This window comes from Serinus canaria, chromosome 3 (genome assembly GCF_022539315.1).
Source record: "Serinus canaria isolate serCan28SL12 chromosome 3, serCan2020, whole genome shotgun sequence".
Lineage (NCBI taxonomy): Eukaryota > Metazoa > Chordata > Aves > Passeriformes > Fringillidae > Serinus > Serinus canaria.
The window spans coordinates 8232411-8252498 of record NC_066316.1 but is presented as its reverse complement, the minus strand read 5'-3'; the positions used below and the strand labels follow the sequence as shown (position 1 = coordinate 8252498).

At 44.6% G+C, this 20088-nt stretch overlaps 1 protein-coding gene and 1 long non-coding RNA gene across 2 annotated transcripts in view; one reads left to right on the top strand and one right to left on the bottom strand.

Moving 5' to 3' along the window:
* COQ8A (coenzyme Q8A) overlaps positions 1–14516 on the bottom strand; it is a 42470-nt gene extending 27954 nt beyond the window's left edge. The window contains exons 1-3 of the mRNA XM_050971953.1: positions 14407–14516; positions 3373–3567; positions 897–1307 (exon numbers count right to left, since the gene is read on the bottom strand). Of these exons, the coding sequence (XP_050827910.1) occupies positions 897–1307; positions 3373–3549 (588 nt within the window). The 5' untranslated portion in view covers positions 3550–3567; positions 14407–14516. The remainder of the gene's footprint in view (positions 1–896; positions 1308–3372; positions 3568–14406) is intronic.
* A 104-nt stretch (positions 14517–14620) lies between these two features.
* LOC108962950 (uncharacterized) overlaps positions 14621–20088 on the top strand; it is a 24289-nt gene continuing 18821 nt past the window's right edge. Inside the window, exons 1-2 of the long non-coding RNA XR_007777045.1 lie at positions 14621–14684; positions 15228–15309. This is a non-coding gene — a long non-coding RNA (uncharacterized LOC108962950). The remainder of the gene's footprint in view (positions 14685–15227; positions 15310–20088) is intronic.

Below are 20088 nucleotides of genomic sequence, written 5' to 3'. Positions count from 1 at the left end.
CCACAAATTAACTGGGCACATGCTCAGACACCTGCAAAGTCAGAGCACAAGCCAAAGCACATGAACAGCTCCATGCTATAGAAAGCTTTCCTTGAACCCTTGAGGTTTTCAAGGGATACCAAGCAGGAATATACATCCTGAACTGAAATACACACTGAGCAGAGGGGAGGACAAGAGGGTGGGAAAGGCAGAAGAGCTGATAACCATGTTGGGAAACCCCATTTCCACTTTCAGCTCAGCAGCCCTTGTATTTGGAACTTGGAGAGGCCACACAATGCTAACCCAAACTCCCTTCCACGCATGGAATTAGAACTCATGGAGGGTCATCAGATTCACAGGACTGCAGACAGTTCCCCCACACACAACAGCAGGAGCAGCAGCTAAGTGTACAGATTCATCCAATATCCTGAGTGAGTGAGCCCAGTGGCATCTCATACTGCATGTGGGGAAGGAGCACAAGGTCAGAGCAGGTGACAAGTATCTGCACTGTGGGTTCTGCACTTACACAAGGGCATGAAGCACTAAAGTGCAAACTGTGAGCTGTGCTGCTCTCCAATCTCCTTATGCTCAGGGCAGCATTGCCTCCACCTCTGCAACTGCAAGATGCCACAGTCTCCACTGTGAGGAGCTTAGGTCCAATTCTAAGCCTATGTACACTTTTTAAACATCTTCTTTCATCAGATTATTTGACATAGAGGGAGCAAGTGTGAAAAGAGAGACTGAAAAGCTACTGACAGAACAAATATCACAGGGTTAATGAGCACTGACTCTTCCCTCTTTTGCCTCCAAAAAAGGGAATAGTGGAAGAGGAAGAAATAAAAGAAACATAGAAGGTGAGCAAGGGCAATCTGGTACAGACACCACAGTAGTGAGAATCCCTAATTAAAACAACATACCATCTGTTTGTAGGGTTTCTGTCCTGAACCTGTTTTGGCCTGTCTGGCTTTATCAATATCTTCAGCTGTTAATCCACCAACAGAGGAATGGTCTTGATGAAAAGCTCTATTTTGTCCAAAGGCAGTAGCAAAAGGATTTCCAGGGTCCCTAATGCCTCCAAATAACCTTGCATCCATTTTGGGAGGGAAAGGCTTCTGAGCCATGCCAGAATCACCAGTCTCATCAATATTTCTAAAAGGTCCACTTGTTGTGTAGGAATAAGCAGGGCCTTCAGTGCTGTGTTCCTGAGGCTTGCCAGGGGCAGTGGAGAAGTCCATTGGAGCATCTGATGGCTCTCTGGCTGAGAAGTCATAGTCTTTCCCAAAATCCTCACCAAGGTCAGTAAAGTTCTCCTGCTGTCTGCCAAGCTCCTGCGAACAAGAATTAAAATACTTGAAGAAAAGATCTTGAGCTTTGCTCCCTACCCACCCATGGTCCTCAGAGATGAGCATGCAGCTGGGTGCCATGTTTCCACACTAAAGAATTGTAGAGACAGACATTCTTGCACTGCAGACATTCACAGTAAGAGACACTGAAGATGCTTGGAATCCCTGACAACCTTTTAACTCCACTGAAGGGACAAATTCTTTGACAGTTTCTCAGATATCCATAACTGGAGAGACCCTGTTTTTACATACACTGCCAGAAAGGGTCACTAAATACGGAGTGCACTAGAAGCAATGCACTGCTCAGAAACAACAGCTGATTGGAGCTGCAATATCACATAAGAATAACGTTGTTTTCCCTCCTCCCATCCTGTTTTCAGTCTCACAACATGAGCACTTCCAAGCCCAAAGTCACTGAAGCAATACCAGATACCTACTTACAGGCAGAGTAAACTCAGCCTTTCACAGTCAACACTACCAACTGCAAAACACATTCCATTATTCAACCACCAAACTATGTGTTGTCATCCCAAAATAAATAAAATTCTGTGCCTGGAACAAGGATAACAGCATCAGGCACAGCAACACTCCAGGCAAGCTTCTCCTGACACTCTTTTCTGTCCTGACCTTGCAAAAGCTGCCCCACAAAGTCCAGATATTTTTTAACACTTTTCAGTCAAAAATAAATACATAAATAAAAATCAACAGTAGAGCATTATCTCTAGTTACCTATCTCAGCAGTGGCAGTACCATAAAATAACTGATGATTATTACAGGCTATCAACAGGATTTTAAATCCTGCTGTGGTCAGGCAACCAAGCAACATATTTTGGGCTCTTTCCTAAATGCTAATTACATTTCCCTTCCTTAGAGAAAAAGCAGAACATGGTCTTTCCTGTTATTCAGCAGGTCTCATACTATTCTGAACCTCAACATCACAGTGGGGGAGGAGAAGAGAAATGTTTACAAATGGGGACTGTGGCTCACAATACTAACCAGTGATTACAAGCAAGAAAGCTTTCTTACCTCCATACTTAAACTTTTAGAAACATGCCAGACAGCTACACCCCTTCCAATTAATGTAAAAGATTTCCCTCTCTTCTAAATAGAAAATGCTGTATGTTTTGTTGTCTTACTGAGCTCTGCTTTGACAGGAGCTTCTCTTGCAACTCATTTACAGAAAGCAGGGCAAGTGTTTGCAGTTGTGCTCATTGGGCTTCTCTTGTGCAGAGAAACGTGCACAGAAACAGAACATCTCTTCTTTTGGGTGCAAGAGGAGGACAGTGACAAGACAAAACACTATCCCCACAAACACCCAAGTTAGTCCTACTGCAAGCTTAAACAGAACCAAGAGATTAGTCTCATTCCTTAGTTTCTGCTTCAAAGATGATCATCTGAGCTATACACTCCTTCCAGAGGATGATGAGAGAAGGACCAGAGATAAGCTCCTTGCTTTCAAAAGATGGCAGCACAGCAAGTGTGAAGCTCTTAGAAATCCATCCCCATCTCTGCTGAGAGAAGCTGCTGTCTGGCTTTCCTTACGTTCCTCATTTGAAAGCCAGTTCCAAAAATGCAGCCTGGGCTGTAAGTGGTGAATGTGCAAACACCTGATCCTGAGCCACTCTGAAAAATATCACGTGCACCAATCTGCCAGGAAAGGAAGCAGCACTGAGAAAACTCCAATGCACTCTAAAAGAGAGGTAAATCAATGCCCAAAATTGAAAGGAGACTCTAAATAACAAAGTTGCTGACCAGTCTTAGCAAGAGCCTGATCTTTGACAAGATGGAACAAATAGAGCACTTCTCTTATTCAGCATGTCTTAAACACTCAGTAATGGAAACACTAACATTCCCCTCCCATTCCTGTCCACCTTCCACACACCACAGATTCCAAATAATTTCCAGAGCACTGCAACATTGATATTATCAATCCCACACTTCAGAACTAGGCTCTCATTCAAGATGTGACAATCACACAACAAAACCAAAAAAAGTACCTGGAGAAAAAGCAAAACATCAGACTAGAATGTGCTCCAAGAGCTTTGCTCACCTGCACCTTCCCCAAGGCAGAGCTGAACTGTTCCTCAGCAGTGGCCTGGAGAGTCTTTGCAATGGTGACTGCATCTCCCCCGAGGAGCACCTGCCGAAGCTGCCCTGCCTGGGTCTCCAGGATGGCTTTACTCAGCTTGGTCAAGCCCCTCATGACCATGATGGCATCACCTGCCATGACTGATGTCTTTCTGTGCTGAAAGATAAAAAGGGAGAGGGAGCAGAGAGACAAGATGTCAAGAACAAGTTTGCAACAGGTTTCATGACCCCCTAAGAGCTGGTAGCAGATGCCTGGAAAATCTCTTCCTGCTTTGGCAAGCAGCCAAACCTGGGAACCTGTCTGCAGCCCAGAGAGCACCCAGGCCAGCCTGAGGGCCTGGTTAGCTGATCTTACCATTAAAAGAGAATTCTCATAAGTTAGAATAACCTTCCAGGATTCTACACAAATATCCAAGTTACCATTGACCAAGGCAAGCAAAGACAGTAAATGTCAGTAAACACCACAAAGATTGTCTTGATTCCTTCCAGATGTTAGAAGTGGATTAAAAACATGAACATTTTACCTATAATTATTAAGGGGCCTTGGAACATGTTCTCAGATTCTGATAGCACTGATGAATTTCACTGTCACATTCCATCCCTGCCCTGGAGTTGTGCCTGCTCATTTTACATAGCTAAATTTCTTTACTCCCACACCAGTGATTAAGCTCTGTCCATCCTCCAAAGGTAGCCTGCTCCATAATCCGTTCTGTCCCCAACTTGTAGCTTGTAATGATTTGGAGAGAAAACAAAATGTTCTGACTGCAATAGGTTGAGAGCACTAGTCTAAGGCCACATATTTAAGTTATTTCCTAGGTAGGTACACAGGTATCAATCAATTCTTAGAAGATAACCTGTCAACATGCACATATACTCAACTATAAATGTTAATACACTGATGTGTACAAATGGTCTTGAGTCAAAGCACACAAGGCATTGCACCCAGCTGCAGACCACAAGCACCTGGATCCAGCTACCTTCTTAGGAAACACAAGCCCTGCCTCAGACATGTCTGCAGTACCCGTGGTGAAGGAGAAGAATGGGCTGCTAAAGCTAAATTTCTAAGTACACAAACTTGCTGCAATCACACAGGAACTGCACAGATTACTACAGCTGAACTTCAGAGAGACATTATTAGGCAGATGCAAGACAAAGCCCAGTTACTGGGATATTTGTTCAAGCACTGTTTTATCAGTGATCAAAATTGGGAACAAGCACTGCTGCTAGGAAGTGTTACACTTACATGTAAGTACACTGTTAAAAGGACACTCAAGTGCTTACAACAAACCTGGGCATAACAGGTTAGCTGCAAAAATAGAACTCAAGCCCACCTAGGTCATTTTTCTGTGGTTCTGATTACAAGACCTATCCATATGCTCCAGACCTCTAAGTAGTGTTACTCATCCATCTCTCTGAGTTTAACCACTATGATTTGTTTTAACCTTGTATAATGCACTTTTAAACTCAAAAGTTGCCTGTCAAGTAAGGAAACCTACTCTGTCAACAGGAAGTGTTTTTCTACCCCTACATCTTCACACTGGAAATTTCCACATGGATCTCACCCAAAGCATTTATTTGCAGGCTGTCCCTGCAATTCAGAGCCAGGCAAAGAAATCAGCCAACAACCCAATACTGTCCCAGCTGAAATGAGACCATTCAAAGGTTGCCACTATGAAGAAATAAGTGCTTTTGTGATCACAAGTATTAACACCAAGGAAAGTTTGAGTGCAAAAAAAGTTCATTTCCTCCATCCCAAGAAGGGCAACAAAAGGTAAGCCAATACAGACTTGGACAACACACACAAAAACAAATCCACTTTTAACATGTATTCTCAGTACTAAAACTATACTCTTCTTTCACCCAAAACCAGCCAAAGACCTTGTCATAAAGTGCCAGTTATGATATGCTAAATGTGTGCATTTTAAAAGCAATTAATCTCCAAACAAAATTTCAGGGAAGCTAATGCAGCCTCGAGTAGAAAACATACATTGCACAACACTCATTCAACCCTCCACTGCTAAATGTATCAATAGGCAAAGAGGACCTATTGCCCTTCACAGATTTGGCTACAAGACACTGCACAGGGCAAATTCTTACCATTCTCTCTCTGACTTCCATTTTCTCAGCCCCACTTGCTCTGCACAGCAGCTGTAACCACCTGGGTATCAGGTAAGTGGTTTGTTAGCTCAGAAGCATTTTGGCAGCACTCCTATGCAGTGCTGCCAAAAGACAGGCTATTCTAAATAAAATATATGCTACATAATCAAGAAGGTAAAAAAACCAAAAACACACACGCACACAAAAAAGAAAAAAAAAGACCAAACCCCAAACATTAGGAAAATTACCTTTTTGTTAAATGAAAAGGCAATAAGCACAAACAAGGACAAAACCACAAAAACTGAGCCAGGAAACACACTTCTGAGAAGGTTGGTATTGTACCCAACAACTAAACTTGTGGTAATACCCAGCACAGACAGCAGGCAAGGCATTTTTCCCCCCTAAGACAAATTCTATTCCTATCCTATTAAATTAATAAATACAGTATAAGCAAGCTCTGTCAGAAGGAGATTTAGGGAGTGGTTCCAAATGGAATTAGTCCAAGTGTACAAAGTCTATATCACACTTGACTTGCTCCCTGAGGATTCTCCATCTAGCACTAGCAAAGTGTCCATACTCTGCTAGCACAGAGCATGGACAGGTCAGTGGTGTCTGTACAAGCTGTCAGAGTGCCTCTGACCTGGCCTGAAGAGGGCTAACAAGTGATCATGAGCCCTTTTCCAAAAATAGCCAGGGTCACAGATTTGGCTTAGCAAGCTTCTCACAGGTGAATGAACCCCTGGAAAACCCCCACACCTTCCAGAATGGGGAGGCTCGAGCCAAGCCATCCTCAGAAACCAGGCAAGGTACACACAGTGGGCAGAAGGCTCCTACAGGTTAGATGCCACCTGATTTAGAGCCCTGTAGTAACAGCAAAACTAAACCAGTGCTGGGATCCTCCTGTGTGCAGCAATCCTCAGCCTCACAACCCACCATTCTCTGGAGTCACTGACTGCCAAGTGTTTCCTCCCCCTTCCAACATTCCAGACTATTGGACTGAAGGTTTAAGCAAGTGCAGCTTGCTTATCACTCAGCTTATCAGAGGCCAGTAACAGAAACCAAGAGCCCTGCTACAAGCAGCACTAGAAATCATGTATTTGTCCCACTTTAAAAACACATTCCCTTTCTTTTCCACGTGCTAATATGTGCTCCTACAGACACACAGATCTGCTTGAGACTCCATGAGCTTTCCTCCAGATGCTTGTACAGTGAAAAGTTTTACTCAGATATACATATGCACATGTATATACACACACACATACAAATATATATATATGTATCTAAGATGGACCAAGTTCAAACACAAGATTTCTAATCATACAAATAACAGAAACATATCTGAAAGTTTTCTGTGCATGACAACACAGTCTCTTTCAGTTTATGGGAACTACTACTACCAAACACTAGTGAATAATTTAAAAACCAAAACAACATAACACAAAATAACTGAGCAAAGAAAAAAGCATCAAAAAATCCCCCAAACAAAACCAGAGCAGTTTTACAGCATCCCATATTTCTCCCCTCTCAGGTCTGCAGTTTTAGCTACCTTCTTTCTGTTCAACTTTTACTCTAAATAAATGAAAATAAATAATAAAACAATATTGGCTTGGACAGGTAGTAAGGCAGATAATCAGATATCACATATCAAGAAAACAGCCTCTACATCTTCCCTCTCTCCATTATCCTTTATTACAAGCACTGTTATCTTAGTTGCATCTAAACAAGGACTAAAACTCTGGCTTCAGTGTTATAACCACCATCAGAGCAAGTGTGGCAAGAGGATAATGAAATAAAAATAATAAACACCACAAACAAGATGCAGAAGGCCAGATACTGAGGACATTGTTCCATGGCCATGAACCAACAGCAGACTAAATTCAATATAACTATTATTCATTAAGCTACTGTGTAACTGTTCTTTTACAGATTTTTTTCCATTTCTTTTTATGTTTGTTGCCATACCAACCCTTTCATGTGATCCTTTCATTCATGGCCTTTTTCAGTCCCATCACACACCTCCCCACCAGTTCCTTTGATACCAGATTGCCAGGTCCTGCCTAGATGGATTTTCATTAGCTGGATTCCTTGGGTTGCAGCTGACCCAAATTTTAACCATGCAGGGCACAAACCCAGCATTTGAAAAGGAAGAAGTTGCCCTCATCTTTCAAATCAAACTGAAAATCCACCTTGCTTATCCTTCATTTTTTCACCCCTTCCCCATAACTCCAATACATTGCAGCTCCAAAAGAAATGTCTTTAAAGATGTGACCTAGAACAGAAGGAAGGACCCCTGTATTTGATCCTGCCCTGTGGCCTGCACTCAAGTCCCCTTAAGCTGAATTCATCAAGTCTCTGAAAGCTGCTTTACAAGCACCCTTCCCCAAAGGACTTTGCCAATGTCATTTAAAACAAACACCTCTGAAGGGCAAGCGGAACTGGTTTGCTCCCTAATCACTACAAAAGCAGTGCCCACACTGATAAAAATGGGCTGCTAGGCAGACAAATGCCTCTTTCCAACAACATTCAGAAGGCTTAGCACTCATTTTTGGCAAATGACAGTTAGTTCAAAACCCAATTTTCCCCATAAATGGTTTGACACACAAAAGAGTGAAAAGAATGCTTGGACACTTTAGCACGGCCTGCTTTATTTTAGGCACAGATACATCCGTGAATGCTCTGGACCAACAGTCCTGTTTACTTCTCTCTGGACAATGTCTGGGGAATGCAATAGCATAGTCACAGCCCACATGCCTGGAATTAACACAGCACCCTTCTACCCACAGATGGAAATAAGCTACACAGACCTAGAAATAATTTAGCCAGAATTAAGATTTATCACAATTAAGAGAGCACAAGCCTCACTACAGGTCACTTTTGATGTGCCTTGACACAGTGCACCAATAAATCCTGCCCTGGGCACGTGCTGTTTGCTGTTACACTGAGGTAGATCCAACTCAGTTGCTGTGATTTTAGGTCACTGCTTGTTCACTGCTCCCCAAGAATGGGATCTCTATCTGCTCCTGAGAATCAAGTCTTTGCAGTTGGAGGCCCAAAATAATAATTTTAAAACTCCATTTATCTCATTTTCAAGGCAAAAAGTTTTGGGCCATGGGGATGGAGTTCAAGCTGGAGTTGTATTTATATCCAACACACAATCCTTGTATTACCTCTGCTACCAAGAGGAAAAGGAGAAAGAACAAGAGGACAAGGAAAATAAAGGGTTCTCTCTTCTGTTTACACAGCAGGCTGTGCTTATAAGTGCATTGCACTGCATCCTCTGCTTAGCTCAAAAGCCTTAAGTGTAACTTTGAATCACATTAATCCAGAGTTCATCAGAATTATTCATGTTACTTCCCATGCATGTAGATCTTTCACTCAGCAACAAGGACAACAGTATATTAAAAACAAAATGGAGCATGACCTCCAAGCACACAGATTTATAGGAGATTCTGGCAGATGCAATATTTGAAGCATGTACTTAAACAGAACTACTGCAAGATTAAACCTTTATTTAAGTTTATGGCAAGTTTACACAAAAGCACAGTTCACTAGTTCCAAGTCACCCCATCAAAGGTAACATACAGCATTACTTGAAAAGACAAATTCCCCACATCTGTATGAAATAACTCTAGCTAGCAATAGTTATAAAAAGGTTACACTAAAGCTCTTCACTGATCAAACCCAAACACTGACCTTCAAACATAATCTGAGCACTACAAACACCTTCCCCAGGTCTGCAGAGCAGCTCTAGTCTCTCAGTCACTTTAGCACTTAGAGCAGAAGAGATCATCAAAGCTCAGCTCCCTCTGATGCATAGTTCTGCACAGGAATCAACAGAGCTCCCTTGAATTAGAATATAAAGTATAAATTACTCTGAATTAGAATATAAAGTATAAATATTAAGGAGTTTAACAACTTGCAGCTTTTTTATTGTATACACTGCTATGGTATAATTGTTTTTACTGGAAGTTTTGACTTTCCAAAAGCACACCAAGGTTAATTTAGGAACTAGAAACTGATAAAGTGCTGTGCCTCACAAACAAGTGCAGATTCCTTTAGACTCAAATACACCACTGCTTAAAGCAAAAGTCTTGAGAAAAATAGCAGCTCTTCCTCTTGCATTTAAACACACACCTGTCTTCACTTATAACTCTCAAAAAGCTCAGGAAAGGGGACAGTTGTCTACTTCTGCTTTAGAGGGAAGAGAACAGGTGATCTACCCAAACTTACACTGCTTGTCAGGCACAGGGCTGGGAACAATCCCAGTGCTCTCCAGAGTGATCCTTACAGCACACAGCCTATCCTTAAGAGTCCCCTAAACACCCACCTCTATAGAGCAAAGACAAACAAGGGTTTAGAGCTGGTTTGCTGACCACCTAAACAATATATTGCCAACAGTCACCATTAAATGCCACTTGGGCATTCTAGTCAGAACCTTTCTAAGAACTGGACACAGCCTGGAACTGAGCTGTACACCTGCTCTTCCTCAGGAATAAGAAGGTATTTTTCTTATCACCCTTTGTGCACACCAGGACAGACCCTTGCAGAGCACACCCCAAGTCTATAAGTGGCACCCCCACAGATGGCTCTGAGTGGCAAAGACACCTCCTGTGCTGAGACCAATGCCTCTGTCACCTCTGGGAGCAGCAGGCAAGCACCACAGGCACTGAGCCCACTATTGATCCTGCAGGCATTCCTGTCTGTATAGATCTCATGGCTTCGAACTTGCCCTGGAAACTGGGGTTAAGTTGCAGTTTAGCAACTAACAACACATCTTGGTCTATTCACAGCCCCCTGCCACACCAGCACCCTGGCTGTGGGAGCTTCCATTTTTCTGGCTGTGCCAAATCCTCCTTGCAACAAGAAGACCATAGACAAAAAAAGAAGACATAAGATGATCTCTGTGCTGCAGGGGAACATGGTCTATCAGAACCTACAGCTCCTGCATGGCAGCTCTGCCACAGACAAGTTATTTCTGTTTGCTCCTGCTCCCCACACATAGGAACTTTTGGCACTAGGGTAAATGAGAGTAATGAGCTCCATATTTCTCTTACAGCTAAGCCTAACCTGCAAGCTCTCACACCTGATACAGAATCTGTAATCTACAATTGTTTATGCTCTCTATGTATAGGCTTTATGAAATCACATTTGCATAATATAAATACACTGCCTCATTGCCTTTCCATACTCAAAAAACCCAAGCTTTTTGCAGCTTATACAGTTTAAAAAAAATAAAAATTCCCAAATTCCAAGTGAATTCTGAAAGGCCATGTTCCACAATGCTTTGCTGTGCAATGGAAAACTGTATCAAGCTTACTGATTTCAGAAGGGTTCTCTAAAGGAAACACTCAATCCACTTGCAGTTACCTGCCCAGCCATTCTCCCTGCCATCTCTTCCCTAATTCCAAGTACTCTGTTGATGAGCACTTTGATTAGGATGAGGATTTAATCCTTCCAAATGGCACAATCCAGACAGCAGGAGAGCTGTGACATTTCAGAATAATGCCCCAAGCCCTTTTATAGTTCACTTTTCAGACCCAGAAAAAAAAACAAGGCATGCAACTGGTTAAACAGGAGGCACCAATAGCAATGAAAGGGGCCACATAGATCTAATCTACACCAAAAACCAGGACAAACTACAGAGGAAAAACAAACACAGTAGGAGAACTTTGTAAGTGGAAGCTATAACCTGCACATCACAAAACAGCCCTAGGACCATACAGAGCACAAGCAGATCATCTTTCCCCATGTCTCCACATACAGAATCTGCAGTCTTCACAAAAAAGACAAAGTCTTATGCAGCTTCCAGAAAAAAAGACACCTGATTTTAAACTGAGGATATGCATGCAGACTTGTTTTAGTAAACATATAAACTTGTAAAGTTTCTAAAAGCCAGCTCTACAAACTAACAGCTAAGTTTTTCAGAGGAAGTAATGTCATTTTCTATGCTGTGAAAAGCACACAGAACATTGCAGAGACTGGATGGATGGGAACTGAACATGCTTTATTTAGCTCCACACCTCTACTGACTGACAAAACACAAAAGCCATTAAAATAAAGCGCAGAAACACAACTGTGCAAAGAAAGGGCAAAATTTCTGTATCCAGTTATTTCCTGGGTCTTTGCTACCAGCTCAGATTGATTTAATTTTGCCATCTACCATATGAATGAAGGGGAGGTGAGAGGAGCAAAACAAGTGGCATCTAAAAAACTGAGAAGATAAAGACAAAAAATTGAATGTGAAGATAGGAATGTGCCTATAAAATGAGTTTTCACTGCTGGGTGAAAAAGCAAGGAGTGAACCCATGCCCTCAAACTACTGTGCTTCACTGCCAGCTTGCATTTTAGCTCCACATGCAAATAACTGATTTGCTTCTTCAGATCCTGAAGGAAAGCAGGCACCCATAGCACAAGGCAGCACTTTTATAAAACAAGCTGAAAGAGAAGCTACTCTTCTCCTAAAGCTGCTCTGTTCCAAGTCAAAAAGACTCCTCTTCCAGGATGCTTTCTTTTGCAGTTTTAGAGGAAGAAGACAAGAAGACCTACATCACACTGGAGGTGTGATTCCTAAATACTGCTTCAGACTCACTGCCTCCATCCTAGGCTGGACTGTTCACCCAGCAGGGCAGATGTAAAGAAAAGGAGAAATGCTTATTCATGCACTAAGCTAAGTCCTGAGATGTATTTGGCAAGCTACCTGGATCAAACAATTTATCCCATGCACACTGACACACAAGATCACAGACCATGAGATACACATCATCCCTTGCACCCAGGTTAAAACAATGAAGAAAAAACACCTGCAGACAGAAAAAAACCACCAACCTCTACCTAAAAAAAATCCCCACTCCATAAGCAATCAATTCGTTTTAACATAAAAAATAAAGAAGCAGGAATTCAGATCCTCTCCCTTGTTGCCTCTCAGTTTCCAGAAAAATAATACAGCCTGACAAACAACAGACCACCACCTGCCTTTAAAAGGACTACTGGAAGACTAGAAGCCAAAAAAAGTTCAGCTCTTGCTGCATGGATGCATTGAGCTATCATTAACTTGTGTTAACTATTACAAATGAATTAACCAGAGCTGCACTGCACAGCACAGAATTCCCCCTGGCAGGAATGAAACAAGGTGATCAGCACTCAGATAGTAAAGGAGTCAATTCTCCTCATCTGGCCTTTTCTTCAGCTCACCTCACTACCTCATTATTGAAAGGGAAACACTTTTAATGTGTCAAAGCACAGCAGGTCACCTACTTTTTTCCCCACATCAAATAAGACTGGACAATATAAAACTGTTTATTCTAGGCATACTTTATTCAAGGTTACCAATGTCACTGCTACTTAACAGCAATGAAAAAAACATGTGCAAAATACAAAAAGAACTCTCCTGGTCTAAGAGCAAGAAGGTTCTTGCTTGCTCTTGCGAGCTGCAGTTCCTGTGAACTAAACTCATTCTGATAACATGAATGTTCTTACCCCATGACAGAGAAATGCAAAATTACCAATATAACTTCAGACACCAGTCTGCATAAAGAAAAATTTCTTAATCCCTTCTTTTATTAAGTCTTTTATTGAGCTACTATTGACTTTGGCCACAACCTTTCTACACCCAGTGCTAAGATTTATTTTGCATATTCTTAATTAATACACCTGAATCTAGTAAAACAGTTTAATTAAAAGACAAGCAACTCAGAAAAAAATCTTTAATTTTTAGGTCAATTCTTGTTAGGAAAATTATATTTTCAGTTACTGAAAGCAAAGCTTTAATTTCCTAACACTGACCACAAAGTATGGATTTTCATTGCATGGAGGGGAATACAGAGAATCTCCCCACCTATATTCCTGCAGGGTGGCACATCACCTTTTTGGGCTATTAGAAATAGTGTTACTTCTTATGATACAGTCCTGCAGAAACCAAAACGGTCAACAGCCATGAAAACAACATTATATAGTGTCGTTTGAAACCAAACTTTCATATTTGCAGTTAATTATACATAGCTTGTTCGGTGTCTGTTTAAAACTAAGTATCTCCCCGTCAGTTCCTGTTCACATTGTTACAAAGAGTTTACAAACCTGTTTGCCTATAGAAAGATTATCTCATCAGGCACTTTACCAGGGGGCTCACTTATGGTTTTTTGACTCCCATTTCAGCCACAAGCAAAGCTCAAAAAAACCCCAACACCTTTATTTTCCAGCCATCTCCAACCAGACGCGCGTATCGGTCCCAGCGACAGAGAGGAGCGAGGCTCCAAGCGGGAGCAGCCCGGAAAGCAGCGCAGCACCAGCTTCGCGCGATATCCTCGGGCAAGGCGCATTCCCTGCGGAGCGGAGCAGCGGATCCCACCCTTTTCCCCGATCCCCCTTCGGCTCCGCTCCCCGCTCACCCGCCCGGCTTCGCTGAGGCGCCGGCCCCGCTCCCGGCCCGGCGCTGCCGAGCGCGGGCGGGAGGCGGGACCCGGCCGGCCCCGCTCTCACCCCGCCGGGACGCGGCCAAGGGCACGGGAAGGCCGCAGCCCCGGGCGCCTCCTACCCGGGCGCAGCCCCGCTGCCCCGCCGCCGCCATCGACCGCCGGACCCCGCACACGTCCCCCCGCCAGGGAACGGGCCCCGGCCGAGCGACCCCCGGCCCAAGGCGCCGCGCCGGGCACGGGCGTTCTCTCCGCGGCGGCGGCACCGCCGCCATCACCCGCATCCCTTTCCGCATCCTTTCCGCATCCCCATCCCGTCCCCCGCATGGCAACGGGCGAGCTCCACAGCCGGGGCACCACCACTACCGGGGGCAACACCACTACCGGGTCCTCCGCTGCCCCCTCCCCGCCGCCAGCACAGCCCGGCACAGGCCACCCCGGCCCGGCCTGGCCTGGCCTGGCCCCTCCACTGCCGCAGTCGCTTCCCATACCCTGGCCCGGCACAGCCCTGCAGCCACCGTTCGGCTCGGCTCGGTCCGTTCCGCTCGGCACGGCGGCCGCGGCCCGGGCCCGCACGCCTGTTTACCGCCGCCACCGCCCCCGGCCGCAGCCGGGCCGCGCGCCCCACCCCCGCCGCGCTCCCATTGGCGCAGCCCGTGCGCCCCGCGCCTCCGCCAATGAGCTGCGGGCTCGGGCGGGGCTCCGGCCAATGCGGGGCGTGCCCGGCGCGGCGCGCGCGGCGGCTGCAGGGGGACGTGAGGCCCGTGAGGTCCGTGCGGCGGCGGGTGGGGGGCGGGCGCGGGGAGCCGGGTGAGGCGTGAGGAGCGTGTGCTGCGAGCGGGGCGGCGACAGCCGCCGTCTGTCGGCGCTGGGCTGGCTCCCCCCGGGCTGGGCTTCTCTAGCGAACGGGGACCGCCCGGTCGCGGTGTCAGTGGGAGGTGGCGGCGTCTCGCCGCGGTGCCGGCTGGCGGGGCGAGGGAGGGTGGTCCGCGGTGGGAAAGGATGGGGCGGGCAGCGCTCGCACCCCACGGCTGACGTGGGCTCGGGGGGTCGCTGCTCCGGCGGTCCCTCATTCCCCGTTTAAGTGCGTGAGGAGATGGGCAGGAGCCCCGCGCCCGGCAGGCTCCAGGGAAATGCCAGGCATAGGGACCAGCTCCCGATTCGTGGCGCTCGGTGTCCGGGAAAGCTTTGTTTGTGGCCGCCTGTGTGGTTTTTCAAAGCATGGTGTCACGCAGGCATTGGGAACTATTCAGGTTGTTGGGGAATGCTCGTGTGCACCTTGGAAACAAACGCAGTGCCGTGCTCCCTGCAGGTCGATGGCAGGGGTGTGGCGAGGCACAGAGGCTGCAAGGGGCTCTCAGCAGCGGCCACCCCGCGCTTGTCTGGATGCTCTGGTAAGCGCCCGCCGCTGTCAGCAACTTTCCCGTCTGAAAAATAACAATACAGTCGTTCTGGTGCATTTGCCACATGGCTGCATCAGTGCAAGAGTACATTAGGATGAGGTTTGGAGATTAAATCATTCGTTCCTTCCTAAACCAAACAGGATTCGTAATCCTTCTCCAGTTGTAGCATAGTTTGCAGGAGTGACCAACAAACAGCCCCGAGCTTTAATTTCACCATTGTCAATTGCTTGTTTTGGCTGACCTTTACAGCTAACTAGTGGCTTGAATTGAGCACTTAAATCCACACCAGAGAACCTGTATCTAAGTCAGTAGGAGTTGTGGATGCTGGGGATATGTGAAGAAGGAAAATGGATAAATGGTCCGCTCTAAGTGTGTAGAGAGGTTTAACTGTACAAAACCTGTGAATATTACTGCCAATCTGCTATTGTCAAAGTTGCCCTCCACTGTGGAAGGAGACAATTATTATCTCCAGCTGCTCAGGCCAAAGATTGTTTGGCTGGTATTTACCAAGTATCGTTCAAGTATTACACATATGCCTTCACGTTTTTTAAAAAAACCCAAAAATATTTGCGTCTCCCCCAAGCCCCTCTCAGCTTCCCATGTAAACCCTGAGAAGATCTCTGTAAGGTACTGAAAAGACAGCTACAAATTCATTTAGCAAAATTCATTACCCAGACATTATCGAATTAGAAGCGAGCTCCAATCAGGACTAAAAAGGCTAGATTTGAATTTGAAAGGTGAAAAAAGAAACAGTTCCCTGGGAAAGGCACATTATTGAATCAAATGCTTTACACACAGGCTGTGTGTAGACAAAATATATGTGAAATGGAAAGGGCAAACACAATGCTTTGATAAGGGGACAGAGACTCAATATGTAGATGAAGCAAAAACATGGCTGTAATAAGATACCAGCCTTGAGAAGTTTTGTCAAAGAAAAGCCTCATTTTCTTCGTTTCACTACTCACAAATGTGGAAATCCACACAAATGAATTGTTCTATTTGTGGTTGGGTTCATACTATTTCTAATAAAGGAAAGATCATATATGCCCTCATGTGGAAAGAGGTAAGTTTTAGGTGTCTTTTCAAACGACACCCCTTTATCTATTCCTGTGCTGGATTTGGATGGCAGGGCTCAGTTTCTGTGTAACATCGCTTTGCTTGCGTCAGCTCAGCATTAATTGTGAAACATCTTACTCACAGTGCTGAGCACGGAGAACTGGAAGGTTTCTGCAGGAGCAGCCTGCCATAGTTTGAGATGGAGGCAGAGCAAGCACAGGGTGAAGCTCTCCCCATCTCTCAAAGACAGGCCTGGCTGGTTCCCTTTATTCACACGTGGTAAACCATTGGATATTTCTGCTGCTGCTGTTCAATTTGCATCACACCTTCTCCTGCCAGACTTTCTGCAGCCTTAAAAGACCCATTGAACCTGAGCTCTTTCTGTACATAAAGAAGAGAGAAGTGTCTGTATTCCCACCTAATTTGGAGTGCAAAGAGGTAGGACTGAAAGCTGGATGGAAGCTGCCGGGGAAAAAATAGTGTATGTCCCTCTTTGTTACTTTTTAGTTCTTAGGGGGAATAGGGACAAGACACCCAGGACTCAATCCAGAATCCAGAGGTTAATTTTGCCTACTTTGTCCACAATCCTGAATAAAAAGTTGAACATGTTGTATATGAAGTGCTGGGAGAGCTGTTCCATGGCAGATCTCCCTGTAAACTGAGGAAAAATGGTAACAGAGAAAAAATATTGTCAGTACTTGGGATTGGTCTACTGCTACCAATTATGAGATTGGCAGCCTTTGATCCTGAACAAAGGAAGGGGCAGAGTGTTGTATGTGGGAAATAGACTAGGGAGTCATCCTTTTTTTCAGGAAGGGTATCAGTGGTTTATGTAACAGCCTTGTTGGCTGTTTGGGGTGTTCAAATTCAGGTTCCCTTCTCTGCTTGTGAAGACATAACAGCACTCCACACACTGAGACCCTAATCATTATGCCTATTCGTCTTCTCTCTTCAGCCTTACTCATATTATTTAATGGGAAAATTCAGCAAGAGGAAATGGGGATGGAGCAATCTTCCAATCCCATCCAAATCCCAGACAAATATGCAGTCAGGCCTTGTGCAACCTGTGCCTTGTCCAGTGGCAAGAGACATGGACAGGAGTCCTGAGGGGATCAGCCCAGGCTGCCCCATTCTGCTTTTTTGCCCCCACCAAAGCAGTGTAGGTGAAACAGCAGCTTCCTTCAGGCACTGAATCTGGGCAGGGTTTGTGTAGAAGCTGATCTGCTGAATGTGCTGTGCAAACATTAACTCATAGAGTCCTTCCAAGCAGGGTAGAGGGAAGAAATCTAGTCCCTTTTTACAAGGCCCTGCAGGGACACAGGACAAGGAGGAATGGATTCAGACTAAAAGAGAGCAGACTTAGGATAGGTATTAAAAAGAAATTCTTTACTATGAGGGTGGTGAGGCACTGGCACAGGTTGCCCAGAGAAGCTGTGGCTGCCCCATCCCTGGAAGTGTTCAAGGCCAGGTTGGATGGGGCTCTGAGCAACCTGGTCTGGTGGAAGGTGTCCCTGTCCATGGCAGAGGCTTGGAACTAGTCAAACTATTAAGGTCCCTTCCAACCCAAATTATTCTATGATTCTACGGAACTTCTTTGTAAATACCTAAACACTGACATCCATTCATGCTTTAGTGCCTCCAGTGGGATGTGGCAGCAGAATGAGGTTGTTGCAGGTTAAAAGGTTTTGCATCAGTGTCTAAATCTCATGTAATTTTTGTGCTGGATACCTGCACTCTTTTGGAGGTGTGTGCAGTGCAGAGACAAATTTGCAGAGCAAGCCAAAGCAGTCCTGTGAAAAAGCAAGTTCCTACACTTTGAAGAGTCTCTTGATTAGCTACAAGAATAAGAAGTGAATGTTATTAATAAATCAGCTAAAATACATTTTTGGCAGTACAGTTATCATTTTCTTCATGTAGCTTGCTTGGTAGTGTTCTATTCAGTCAAGTTTCAGCATACTCACTGCCTTATCTAGAAACATTTCTGTGAGCATTTCTAGCAAGAAACTTACAACTATGAGGAGTATATAAATCAATTTTTTATTAAATTATAATAAAATCATTAGGAGTTTGATTATAGTAATATTAATTATTATAAAGATATAAATACTGCAATGATCTGTTTAGCCTCATGATATATATAAATATAATCAAAATAATAATAAATTTAAATTATAAGTAATAGTTACAATTTAACTAGTGTTGGAGTCACACTCTCCCAGAGGCTTCTCCCTACTAAGGTTAAAATGATGTGTTCAGGATCATTTAGTTCTCAAAATCTCCTAATTTTGCAGGTCAGTGGGAAAGCCTCATGTAGCAGCTGGAAGTCCTGACTGCACAGCAGATGCTTTAGCTGTGCCCTCCTATCCCCACCCCATATTGCTTGTTGATCTTTATGTAATGAAGGGCTTCAGGTGCAATTTCATGGCGTGCACTAACAGCTCTGCTCCAGGCCTGGGGTAGGAGCAGCAAGAAGGGCACTGAGAAGGGCAAGCCCAAGGCTCCCTAGTTGTGGCTTCCAGCAGGGTCCCTTGGGTGGGATCTTCTTCCTGCTCCTGTTCACTGTTAGTTCTGAGAGGAATCCCTTTGCTCACCAGAGATCAGCTCACCATTTACTGGGTGCCAGAGAACATCCAAATAACCCTCTGCCAGTGCTGAATGAAGCACCTGGGGAAAGCTGACTTCCTCAAAGCCTTGTACAAAGTGGGACATGTTCCCAGAGAGGAATGAGCCAGAAGGGCTAAACTTTTACAAACAGAAGAAGTTAGAGAACCAGAGCCTGGAAGGATCTTTGGGCCCTGCAGTAAGAAGGCCTCCATTGTAACAGAAAATTACTAGGCAGACTACTGACCTGCAGAAAAAAAAGTTAATGGAGCCTCAATTAAGCAGCAGTTGGTCATGTAATTAGGTTGACAAGTGTCCAGGCTGTTCAGAGAACACTCAGAATTTCTCTTGCATAGGATAGGCCCAAGTTGTTTCTCCGACCACAATGTGTATGGTTGAACTCAATGAACTTGGAGGTCTTTTCCAACCTTAATGTTTCTAAGAATCTCTAATATAAATCACCATCCTTCTCTTGTGTTCATACAGCTATCCACAAAGCAAAAGCTCCTCTGGAAGTGTTTCCCTCTGTCCTCCTTCTCCAAGCAACTTCTGAGGCTCAGATGAGCTACTTCTTGAGGGGTTTTGCCTTGAGTTTACTCATCTTCTCTAGAGGGTAATTTTTTCTGGGCAGATGGAATGTCTTCTCTGACTCTGTAGATTTATGGCGTCCCATCAACATAATAATACAGGGATGATGAAGTGGAACAACTCAAGTGGAAGTCACTGGACAGGTGCCTTGGTTTTAGTAGTTAGCTTGTAGGTATTTCAAAACTTTGGCGGGTGTCAGTGATGCTGTTTGCACCATATGTTATTTATATGGCTTTTTTTATGGCCAAGAATGAGAGCAGGAGCTCTCAGAGAAATGGCATCTCACTGACTCAGTCAATGGTAAATGCACATCCAGTATCATCATAGGATCCAAATGATGAGCTATTTTTGTTAAGCTTAGTACTGCTCTGGTTTTGAACTGTGTATTTTCATCCCAAAGCATTCTGGCATATATTGCACTTGCCCTTCCTTTTTCTCTCTCCACTCACTGCAAAGGGACAGAGACAAGATGCCATTTCAGTTAGCACTTTAGGATGATTTAGTGCTGTCAGAAGGGGATGGTGT